At 40.4% G+C, this 13,486-nt stretch overlaps 1 protein-coding gene across 1 annotated transcript in view; it reads right to left on the bottom strand.

Moving 5' to 3' along the window:
• spon1a (spondin 1a) overlaps positions 1–13,486 on the bottom strand; it is a 57,368-nt gene that overhangs the window by 15,881 nt on the left and 28,001 nt on the right. Inside the window, exon 8 of the mRNA XM_029143790.3 lies at positions 12,975–13,123. Coding sequence (XP_028999623.1) covers positions 12,975–13,123 — 149 coding nt within the window. The remainder of the gene's footprint in view (positions 1–12,974; positions 13,124–13,486) is intronic.

The raw sequence follows: 13,486 nt of genomic DNA, 5'->3' as shown, positions 1-13,486 counted from the left end.
ACAGTGAGTGACCTACCCCCTGACCTGAAGGTGCAGGGAAGCAACCCTTTCGTCTACTGGGGAAAATTCCAACACATGGCGGCTGTGCTGGGAAGCTATGAGCAAGCCCACGCCCGCCCGCACCCTCTCACCAAGGGCAACTCCAGAGTAGGAGAGTGTCCATCCCTCTCAAGGAGTTGGGTTCCAGAGCCCAGGCAGTGTGTGGAGGTGAGCCTGACTATTTCTAGCCAGTAAAGCTCAACACCCTGCATGAGCTCAGCCCCCCCTCAATGAAGTAACATTCCATGTCCCAATAGTCAGATTAGTTGTCCAGAGATTGGGTCGTCGATGCACTAGCCCCCTACCGCTCCTCTTTCGGATGGTGGGTCCACCTGTTTTCATGACAGCAAATGAAAGATCTACAGTACAGACATCACTATTTTTAATCCTCCACAAGCATTTTCTCACATCAAAGGTACATCTGTACAGTGAAATGCAATCCAACACAGCCGCCCTGCCAGGGATTCTACTTTTACCAGGTTAGAATTTTTTTTTTTGAAGCTGTCAGCTGCCATTCATAGTCAGAGGACACCAGGCCTGGCCTCCGAGCATTTCAGATTTAACAGAAACCCAGCTACACTACAGGGAAAAGCTGAGACAAGCTAAACCTGGTGTAGACATACAGTACTCTGACGCAGTTCAGCAAAAGAAATGTAAATATTTTTGACCGCTTAGATTCCAGCAAAAACCAACACACTGTGGCAGTCCTTAAAATATTAAAGGCAACAACAACAGACCCCCTCAACTACAGCTTCTACAAAGCACAGCCACAGCCATGGCTACTGCATCTTCATGAACGCACCAGTTGTTTTTTTTTATTTTGATTAGACCATCTATCTGTATTTATACTTATAGACTACAGGTCACAAATCAATTTCCAGGTATATTTTCCACCCGCATTTGTATTTTAGTTTACTCGTGACCCATTAAATAGGCTGACTATGCTCTGGATGTGAGCCCTTTGTCAGAGATCTCTGAACCTTTAAGGCCAAATCTATCCTGCTGGGGTGAAAGTGACCCGTCACAGACCCTCACACTAAGCAGATCAGCCATGAAATTGGCTCAAGGCAAGCTGAGAGTATAGCCTTTAAATACTGCCTCAGTGAGATAATGTCCAAGTAGTGCATGGTTTTCCCCACTTCCATTTAATGTTGTTTCCTTTTCTGCCATTACCAGGACACTTGTGCAAGTTGGTTTTCTGAGGAGTGGGACATCAGAAGCAACATTTTATTTCTCAGTGATGACATGGAGGATCTACTGTAAATGCATACATTGGTATCTACACAATATGCCGATAGCCCATACTTTACAGGATTTTTCTATACTGACTCTTTATAGGAGAAAATAAAAATACCTCAGTTTTATTTTGATGCAATGAAATTGATATCCACAGTAGCTTATACATACAATATACTGATACACTCAGTCTGAACAACATACAATTATAGGACGCATCATTGTGCTTGCTTGGGTTTTGGTGCACATCGATGCTCTGCTTCATGCACCTGAGTATTGACAGGCAGTTGTGATTACATGCCTGCCCATGCATTAATTGTCTTTCAAACGCCCACCTGGCTATAAACTGAAAGGGGGTCTGAACATCTGTGCGTGTCTGTTTGCGCTTGTCTGCCGAATACTGACACCAACACAAGCACTCTTTGTTCAGTGCCAAGTTTTGCAGTGGATCACAGAAGGTTGGCAGCTGTTTACAAATACTCAAGCATATTTTGAGGGTGAGGCATGAGTTTAATTTGCATTAGCCCTGAAATCTTGATTAACAAGTACGTTAAAAATCTGAGAATTTTGCAGCAAATCATTGGTATTTTACCAATGGCACCCAAACTCTATTTTAGACCATTTCAAAACTTTGTAGGTCTTTGTATAGTGTAGAGTACCTCTATATTAATATAACATGCATCAAACAATTCATGTTGAAATTAACTACAGTTCAATGTAGCAGAAAAATTATTCAACTGGTAACTGCATCTTTGTCGGTTCATTGGAATGGCCCCGCTCTAAAGGGCTGCAGAGCTTCCCCTCCAATAGCCGTACTGGAGACTAGTCGCTAATCAGCCCTGTACTTAGCTTTGTATGACTAATAACATATGTTAAGTGCTTTCTAAATTGGCAGACAATAGAAAAAGTGATGAAGCATGAACATTAAAGCTAAATTAACAGATGGCAGCATGTCTGACTGATATTCAAGTAATGCACAGCATAAGTACTAATAACTCCACATACTTTAGGACCAATGTGTATTAATACCGACTTTCCATTTAACATATAACAGCTTGCAAAACATTTAGGCTGTGTTCGTTTTGGGGAATTGGTTTACTTTTAGAAAATATAATGTGCAGAGTATCTAAGGAGCCACATGTAAGTGTTTACACTTTGTGCTTATAGTGGCTTTATATTTTACATATGTAATTAAATCATATGCGTATAAATGTTTCCAATATTGCTAAGATTTCCAAAAGGAGAACATTAACATGCTTCCCAATGTTACAGTAGTTATTTAGAAAACCAATAGGTTTCTTTTTTTACCTCTGAGACATGGAACCAGGCAAATTCAGGTTACTTAGCTTCAATATATATGCAAAGCATTTATTTGAAGGTTGCTCACTCAAAACTGGCTTATGTTTAAAAAATATATATATTTGGTAAAAAGCTCAGTAAAGTAATTTTCCTGTATTTCCAGAAAACGCTTGTATCTATTAGAGAAAGCACATCATGCAGTGCAGATGACATACTCTCTCATCTTGGAAGGAAAAGGTTCATATAGCATGAATAATTTCCATCCATTCCGACAAGCGCAGTGAACCTTCATTTGCAATGCTTGATTTAGCATTTGTAATTCCCTGTCAGGCAAGAAACGGCATTTAAACTGGCATCATGGCAAATAAGTCATAGTGTTAATGTGGTTTAATATTGCCTTCTTGCTCCACTGACATTTGTAAGGGTTTAATATGAATATGGGCAGGAAGGCAGCTGTACAGCGGTCTATACTGTCACACTGCAGAATGTACAATCAAAAGCCTGCCACAGTCAATCAACCACTACAAATCTTGCTGCTTCTAATCACATTTAGACATTGCACATCAAGTCTTAGTGATGCCAAGTTATTAAAAATACACTCACACACCTTGTTTTCCGAATGTAACCAGACCTAAAATGTTTGGCCATGACATCGCAGAATAAAACTAGTTCACCTGCATAAAAGACTTTTATATGAACATTTTCAAGACCTTGGACACAGATATATCATTGCAGTAAAGCTTTTGGAACCTTGAAACATCATGCTGAGTAACAATTCAACAGAATATCTAACTATGACCAGCAACCACTCAAGTATTTGTCTCATTTTACTTTACAATTTACTGGCTGTTGATGATAATTACGATCTTACTACTTACACAGTAAATCCCAGTGGCGTGATGAGCAGCTTTCACAGAAACAGCTGCCACATTATTTATTCTACTAAATAACTGAATAATAACAACCTGCTAACACTGTGCATCAGCACTAATAAAACAAATTGTTGAGACGTACTTTTGCTTATTGCTACACTTAGTCTTGAAATTGTGCTTTACATATTGTAGATACTGTACAGGGAGGTTTTCTGTTTAATTCTTAGAGTACACTGTACAATCGCTGTCAAACTTGAACTAAACTCAGTATCCATCATGGTTCTGGCTCTGTACGAAAGGTAAGAGCTGAATCATTACGACTCCTGATACAATGTGTGGAACTGTGTGTAGTACTGCATGTGCTTGTACTGTATGTGTGTAGGAGGAACATGTTTGTAGTCATGCATTTAAATTTCAAATTAATCAACACTAACAAGGTCCCTGGAATGCTATTCATGAAATATTTATTTTGTAACGGAGACTTTAGGGTTGTGTTTTCAAAAAACAGTGGTGGTGATGATGATGATGCTGATGATGATGATGATGATGATGATGTTTCCCAAAGTCTTGCTACAGGAAACCGATGAGCTGGCACGTTGCAAACAAACATCTATTAGCATCACTTTCATCAACATCAGCCTGACAGTGGAGCCAACTCAATGAGGAGACATCTTTTACAGCGTGATTTTAGCACCTTGGTCAACTGTCTGTTTTTATCTGCCGCTATATAAATAAAGCATTGATTGATTGATTGATTGAGACCACCAAATGACTGGCGAATTAGCCTTTCATACAATTCCTGTCATAAATGAAGCTAATGGATGTTTACAAATCCTGGTCGCTATGCTAACAACAAAGGGGACTTCAACTACAGCAGAAAGGATCAGATTCTGTTGGAATATCAGCCACAGCACATAACTCTATGATTATTATGCCAAAAAGATTATTAGTGCTAATTACCATGCAAATACTTGTGTTATTATTTCACCTCATTAATATCATCAGGAAAGCTTATTTTCTTTGGGAACAGAACTATGCAGATAAGTCATTCATATGCTCTGCCACCTCTATAATGCATTAAATCAACCTCACCACTATGGTTGAGCCAAAAGGAGATCCAATCTGCACCAGAACAATGACCAACGCATTAAACTGCATTTGATCTCCAGGGAATTTAAAGGGTCCTTTGCTTTTATGGATGCATGGTTAAGAATCTGCTCGGATTAAAAGGTGCCAGAAATGAAATTCTGTATTCATACTGGTCAAACTAATGTATGTGAAATTTAAAAGCCATTTTCTGCCTCCAACCACAACTTTTCTCTTGGTTAGGACAGTAGCTCCTCTGATGGTATAATCAAAGTTCAGCTTTGGAATCTCTGATCTGTCCCTGCACGTACTCCAAACTATTACGAGACATAAAAAATTGCTTCAAAATTCCAACGGGATGCAAGCTGGCTGTTATCAGCACACAGACTAAAGAGCCGTCAGGTGTTAATTAAATCTCCACTGACGTTCCCATATCCTACCCTGCAGGAAAAAAAGAGCTGCAGTTCAGATACTGCTTAGGTGAAGTCACTTCAGTCACACCAATCTTGCTTAAACCAGGACAGGAGGCCGTCCTGCAGGTTAGGGAGGCAACACGGTGACAACAGAATTGTCCATGCTTGAGGTAAATGAGTTTGAATTAGTTTGCTGACCGTGGCTCCTCAGTAGCAATCTATGAGCTCTGTAGCGCAGTCTGGGAGCGTATAGTGCTGCCTGGTACACTCATTCATCAAACAGCCTCAGCCATCATGGAGGCAACTCCAGCAGACCTGGGCCCAGGGCTAGGGGATATTATTAGAGATGAATTGAGGTAACTGCCTGTGATGACCCAGTTCAGACTGTCTGTCGCTACCTAAGCTTTTCTTCCATTTTACTAACTTTCATTCTTGCTTTCACACTTCTCGCTCTGTAAGGAGGCAGCAGCCATCAGGGCTACTGCACTGCAGTGTGTAGTGATCCTGAAACCACCCACTGCTGATAGAAAAGAACTACTCCAACAACTCAGGCTGAGCCCTGAAATTTGAAATTAGGCCCAGATTTAACACAGCCGCGTGCATCATGTACATAGCATTACACAACTTATAAATCCTTAAAGCGATACTTCACCGCTAAAAAGCAAGCGTGTTGTAAATATTTAAGATTTTATCAGGAAAAAAAAAAAATGTACAACAACATTTAATATTGATGGCCTATGTCTAGAGAAAACAGGGAAAACAGAAGTAATATGTGTTGTAGGTGAGAATGGTCATATCCTACAACACCCAGAATGCACTGCGCAAATCACCTGAGCTGCAGTGATTGGACCTACCTGTCGTTTAGCACCGCCCCCTCTTATGTCTCTTAAATATTAGCTGCCTTCGTTTGGGTTAACCCCCATTGAAATTTAGTGAAGTTTTACTTTAAAGTGCTGAATCACACTACAACACATAATTTATACTAAAAGTGACAAAAGACATTAACTCAACATTACATCCAGTGGGAACAAGAAAACAAAAAGAAGCTAAACGCAAAACCATCACTTTGAGTAGATGCACAACAGGAATCAGCTACTGCAACATCAATTGTCAAGCTAAATGTAACGGAAGACTTTTATGCCATGTACAAACTGAAACCTAAATCCTGTAGCAAGTCTTTTGCTGTCATTTAAGGATTTTTATCCACCTGCCCTCGAAATATGGTTGCAGCGGTTGATAGACTCCTTTTTGATTTGCTCCACCGTTCGTTTTCTTTCCACAAATACTCTCCAATTGCATTTTCTCATAAACTAAAAAAATGTTATGTTACAGTACATTCTGTGTAGAATCAGAAAATCCGAGTAATGTTGTACACTTACAAAAATGTATATACAACATTTTAGTAGAAGTTGCAGGCAGCCTCAAAGCACAAGCACAAAATCAAACAGAATTCACAACAGAGTATTTACAATGGCCAACTTGCCAAACCAAATCCTAATACACTGCTACGAGGACTGGTCAGTGTGACTGCAGCTACCCAATACAAGAGCAGCCAAAACTGATAACATAAATGTTATGTTTGTGTGAGCTCTCTACGGGCAGAGAAGAATCATATTAGAACAGCAAACATTATTACGGTTTGGTGCTGTGCTCACACACACGCACGCACGCACGCACGCACGCACGCACACACGCACACACGCACACACGCACACACGCACACACGCACACACGCACACACGCACACACGCACACACGCACACACGCACACACGCACACACGCACACACACACACACACACACACACACACACACACACACACACACACACACACACACACACACACACACACACACACACACACACACACACACACACACACACACACACACACACACACACACACACACACACACACAGACATTTTAATGCATTAGAGGCAAAATAATGAAACATTACAAATGAAATATGCTGCAGTAAAAGCAAGGGAATATGCAATAACCTGGAATTAGCAAAGGCTGTATCAGTACAAAAACATTTTTCTGGGTAATAAATCACCAGCATCTTCCCGACTCCTATAAAAAGCTATCGCAGGCTTAGAGTAGTGATGGTAACAGATAATAAAACTGTTTACAATAGCCAATTATGATGTTTGTTAGGATTTGTTAGTTTGTGCTTAGAGACTCCTCCATAAATCAGACTACAACACAAACATCATTAGAGGTGTGACACTGTATAGCACAAAGTTTGATTTGTCTGTCAGAAACTACTGCACGTCCTTAACTGTCACTCATATCCTGTCTCCTCAATCAGTTTGACTCACGCTTGAAAAGACAGACTCCAGGTCCCCAGCCCACCAAATGATATGGAGATTGCAGGGAATGGGGGCCTTAGAGTCACGGTCTCATTTACATAAGGACAACATAACAGGTAGAGCCATTACTGAAAAAAGATTTGTCTAGGCCACCTCATGAATAAAAGATCAAACTAATTTATAATGAGGGTTCATTGTATTTAGCTGGCCTTGATCTTAAAAAACAAGAGTCTACTCTACATCCAAAAAGTTCATTTAAGATAATCAGCTTTTGTAACAACTCTATGCAGATTCTGACGTCTGAATATGTCCACTGAATTAATGAACCAAAAAACATGAACCAAAGCGTAATTTGCTATAAATAAATTGATCCAACAAATGTTTGTCATGTTATTGCAAAGTACACCTCACTAAACATAATTCCTAATCGATGGAGGAAGAAGAAAAAGCACAAGTAACATTCTGTCATTTAAAACTCCAATTAAGAGAGTTAAGGTCTCGTATACATCTGTACTACTCTGCTCATCCATATGCATCTAATAGAAATACTTGTGATCTGTTAAACAAGAAAAGCTATGTCTATTCTTTGGCCCCTCCTGCTGCATCATGTCATTCAATGTTCTAATCCCTTTTGTTGTCCAGATCCTGCCATGACTTTATCAAAGCTGCCTCCAGCCAAGTTTTCTGAAATTCAAGTAAAATCAATCTTTACTTCCAACAACCATGTCCTGCTGTAACAGAGACCAACATTAAGGCCTGTAGACGCATACAGGTTGGACAGATGCAAACAGATGTGCACGAGAACAGCACTAAAGTATTCATTAACCAGAGACACATTCCATGTACAGTATGTGAAAACACCTGCATGCTGAGGCTATTGTGACCTTTGGGCCTCTTAATGATGAACACATTAGTCTGACTTAATCATCACGAGAGAGAAAATTTTAAAACTCGCTCCCAGGCCCAAACAGCATGCAAGTGTGTGCGCACACACACAATGAGCACATATTGGCTAACGCTACCCCCACTGCATTTCAAAATGTGCTTGCCTCTAGCTGTACTGCATGATTTTGGCATTCATAATAACAGTTGTGGAAACCAAAGCAGGCATTAAGGTTTTTGAGAGCTTTGTTTTTCCAAACAGGAATATCTCTGCTGGGCTCATAAAGCTGACTTGACGGGCCAAGAAAAGGCAGACAGTCAAAATTAAAGAATTACTCCCTCTTAAACACTGGCGTTTGTTTGTTTCCTCAACCCAAAGCAAAGAAATTACCCAAAAAGCAAAACAAAAGACTGGTGCAGCAGGGGAAAAGTGGTCACAGGGTTTGTGAAGAACAATGGGAATGTCTGCATGCCCGCACGCCCGCTGGGGTTTGGGCACGGTCCACCACGGCCTGGCAAGGCTGGATACAGAGCTACAGTGCAGACTTCACCCTCCAGGAGGACCCTAGATGAATAGGATCCCACTACTACTAATCCAAACCTAACTTAACGGAGCACGAAGTCAGCCTCACTGTTAATTCCACATGTAGAGCACATACAGAGAATTACAATGCAGGCAGATGTATGAGGAAAAGACAGTAACATCCACGTACAGTAAGTATGCATGTTACACATGAACATTTGTTAAAAACATCCTGCATCCAACTGGCTTGTGATGTGTCCATCAGAACTGCTTTTAACACCTTCCACTGTGTGTGAAGAACCTAATGCTAAAATATATTACTCACGTTTGCATTAACATTGAAACCTATTACATTAATCTTGAAATCTTTCCATGATGTTTAAGGCCCTTTAAGAATATGTGACCGCATGCATGAGCAGATTCAGGCGCCCCAATGACAAACGCCTGCATCAATCTGCATTTAAACAATGAGCCACTGCACAGTTTGACTTGATACAGAAGCACTTTTCTTCCTATGTCAGCGTTACTGAGTACAACACAATATGATTACATTGATCACAATGTTGTTTTCTATAAGGGCATTATGAGTAATGAACCAAATAAAGAGGACACTTTCATGGAAGATGAAAAGAGATGAAATTCATTGATGTATCACGGACCGGATATTCTATTAGAACACAGAGATAATTAGCTGGTGTGGAATAAATCAAATGTTGGGACTGAAAAACATCAAGAGCAGTTTGATGTACAGTATCACTGTCTGATGAAAGACTAACTCTTAAAAAAAAGGGGAAATTGTAACTACGCGTTATTATTTAGAGGACGCTGTGTTTTTGTAATGCGAGTTTGAACTAAGCCTGTGAATTTGTGTGGACACTAAAGATATACGCACTTCTCTTTCACAAATCAATAGGCATGAGTTATTTTCCTTGACAGCTTTTTGTCCATCAATCAAATGTTTATCACAGGCCTGTCATCTAAACATGTACCAAGATACAGTACAAGGGGAATTCAGCTTTCAAGGTTGTGAATAGTAATGTACATTGAACAAAGAACAACACAAATACACACCTGCTCATTTAGTGAGAGTCAAGGACCCAAAGGAACCTGCATATCTATTATTTTCTGCCCACGCTTCTGAGTGCAGGCCTCCCACTTGCAGATGGCAGACCTTACTGCGTTCAAGACAAAGGAACTCTACTGTAATGTATCATCTGAATCCATGTAAAGTGCACAGAAAAAAAGGCGGAGGAAGATGCATTAACAAAAAGGTAATATTTTATTCCACAGTCCCTATTAGAGGCAAACAATATAGATTTATTGCAATGATGCTGCCACTACAGGGTTTAGTGGCTTGTCCACAGACACTTTATCCATCAAGCATGAAGTTTGTAGATGAAAGTTCTACTACTGTAGGTGAAGAAATACCAGTCTAGTACAAAAAGATGATACAGTAGTATCCCGATCTGTCCCGGTTAACAATCTGTATTGGCATCTTTGTCTCAGTGCCTCCTATTTATTGCGGAGTGAAACTGAAAGGTTTTAAACTAACATAGTTTGTTACTTTAGGGTTGTGAAAGAGACTTTGGTTATATTTGTGCCGAATGATGGTTTGGGTTTCTAACCAAACGTGCAAAGCAGATGCTGCAACGTCAAACCATGAGAATGTATTCACACTCTTTTGCCCATTGTGCAATCCGAATGTGCACATCAGCTACGGAACATACTGCAAACTGTGAAGGACATTCCATCAACCTGACATGCTGACTAAAAATATAAATAGCAATTTACATTACAGGTATTCTATTATACACTCAGTTCAGATATTTCCTGCGTTTACCTCTAAAGCTGCCTCAGCAATGACCCAATGTATTATCAGCACATTTATTCCTCCTGTCAAACAATAAAATACAAATCTCAGCTGTATCCGGTAAAACAAATCTATATTTCCTGTCACTAATTTGCAACGTCTCCGTTTTGTTACAGCGCGAGTTCTATTGTCTGTCCCACGGAGCACAGCTGTGGAGCGGAGGATAATAAAGGATTCTGTAAGCGTCCATACCGCGCAATAATGAAAAACGCCCCATGCTGAGAGAGGAAATAGGAGATTTCATAATCCGACTGAGGCCTTGGCCTTGGTCGCTGGTCCATGGAGAGAGTCTCATTAAACTTCTCATTAGTGACATACTGTGCTTCTGTAATAACTGAATGCATATACAAATCACCTCAGACGTGGAAAGAAGGACAACAACAACAGAGCAAAGCTCCCCCCTTGTGCTGCCAAGTCCTCTGATAAGGGCATTTGTACAAATGGAAATGGAAATCTGTTTACATTCAGGCAAGACATGTAAGACAAAAAAACAAACAACTAAAGAGACAAAAATCTAAGCAGAAGAAAAGGTGTCCTTCATTGCTTCAGCTGCTTTTACAAAACGTCAATTCAGCCATCTGCTCTACTGTAGATGAAACTATAGAAATTTGACTAGCATTTTTAAAAGCTCTTCAAATACCTGACGACCATTTTTATTTAAGTAGAGTAGTACAATATGGCTCTACAATCATATTAACAGGTCTAAAATGAGCAGGATTTTAAAATTACATCAAGAAAACAGTGCATATAATGTATATCATATCAGTCTGAAGAGAAATTCATACACATAAAATTCTACCGATTGCTTTTTTTTTAAGCCAACTGTAATGAAGTGAAGCTGCAAGTAAAGCAACAAATTCAGCCATGAGATCAAGACAGCAAACCATGAATTGGCATGAGAAGGATAAGAGGGCTGTGTGTGTGTGTGCACCTTTGTGCAGTCTGTATGCCAGCGCGGCTCTGCAAATGAAACTTTGTATGAACACTCTGATCAGTGCACCCTTTGGCTGAAGTGGAGCCTCGCTATGAATATCAATTTTGCATTCATTGCTAGTTGCTCCCCCTGACGGCCCCACCTGACACAAAAGCGAATCAGATTTCTGTTTGTGTCAGCGTTTACCAAGGAGCGGAGAACGGCTCAAAAAAAAAAAAAAAAAAAAGAGCCTCCTTCACCCAGACTTCTAACCACAAGGGCATCAAGAGACCGTGCAGCATGAAATTCAGAGACGTGAACAGGAGGGTTTTTGTAAGGTGACAAAAACATGTTTTTGTCTGTCACTTTTAGGTAAAAAAAAGGTCAAAGCAGCTGTGAATGAAAAATGAAGCCAGGCGTCATGTGACATACAACAACTGGATGTGTAAAGACTACCATCATCCTTTATGTGTGGGGGAACCTACTACAGTGGCTTGTTAATACAACTAATGTATTGGTCAGTCAAACATTCTATCTTTTCACTTCCACCATCAAGCTTAGAAAATCACTCATCTAATGATCCAGCTGGGAAAGAATAATAATTCAAAGCAAGTATGCACTCTAATAGCAGTGGTGCGGCAGCAATGACACCGAGACCCCATTGCTCAGTGTATGCTCTCATTATCTGCTGTGACTCCAGGTCTTCAATATTAGCCAACAATAAGCGCTCTGCAGGACCATCTGCTCTGCCAGTGTGGGTTATTTTAAGACAGAGAGACAGCCATGGAGAAGAAGGAAAGGGAAAAGATATAGCAAGCTATTTGTGGAAACGATAAAGAGCAAGGAGGCCAGGGAATGAAAGGGAATACGAGGAAGGGGATACAGAAAGTCTGAAACAACAACAGGTTCTAGTGTGGAGTTGTGGCCGTTTCTAAATGATACTTAAGAATATTTTCCCTGAGGACAGTAAGTGATGAGTGAAACAACAGTTACCTCCAAACATTTCAAATCATCAATATTAAACCAGGAGACCTGTCAAGCTGGTGCCTTAACAATGGTGGATGTTCACCTTATGACACAATTCATTAAAATGTATGCACAGTAGGCCCAGTAAGGAGAGATTTACTATATTCTAACATTCTCTCTTTAGGCATGAGGATGGAGAGTCACATTTGTGATGCAGCCTTTTTCAGTTTCCAAATTCCACCCCACTCCAATTCTCACGTTCTGTACTGTCTGAGAGCATCAGGCACATCCCACCTTGCAGGTGACCAGATGCTGGTAAAGCCAATGCTACCATGTCCAGTGATACCAATCATCAGAAATGTGCGTGTATTGCTTACAGTCTGTCATCACTAGAAAACTACATTCTTAAACAGGCATTAATACGGACTGTAACAAAGGTTACATGTAGATGCATTAGGATATTTTATGCAACTTTACAAAGACAACAGCACACTAGAACATCCTTTAAGGTGCCTGTAATATTATGCAACACTTCGGCCAGTTATCACCTAGACTCTTACCTTCTGTCTGATCTCCTCCTCCATTTTGACTGGAGAGCCCAGCTCAGCCACCTGTTTAACTCCCTCACTGGCGAAACCACCATATTCCCACAGCACGTAGTTCTTGGAATGGGAAGCACCAATGATGGCCGACCAGTGATTAGCACGACCTGGTGAAGTCACACAACAAAATATTACATTGGCTGAGAATGCCCAATCTGTCACCTGTAGCATTAACTCTCTGTTTTTCAATTAGGATTAGCTACAGTTCCAGGAGTAGTGATAATCCATTAGTTAATGGCCCATGGAGTCAAGCCGTCAAGCTGGCTGACCACACTTCTTTATTATGAACAAGATTTGTTTCAGGCTAAAAATGATTCCTTGTTCCTGCAAGCCACCTACAACATATTACTGAATTTTATGCTCGCTCATAATCCTTTCATTCTCTCTCTCTATCTCACTCACTGAAATGAGAAACAGAAGGTCTACCAGAGCTCAGTGTGTGTGTGTGTGTGTGTCTGCCTGCCACGTAC

This window comes from Betta splendens, chromosome 3 (genome assembly GCF_900634795.4).
Source record: "Betta splendens chromosome 3, fBetSpl5.4, whole genome shotgun sequence".
Taxonomy (NCBI): Eukaryota; Metazoa; Chordata; class Actinopteri; order Anabantiformes; family Osphronemidae; genus Betta; species Betta splendens.
Note: the sequence above shows the minus strand (reverse complement) of the source record. Positions and strands in the feature narration are given on the sequence as shown.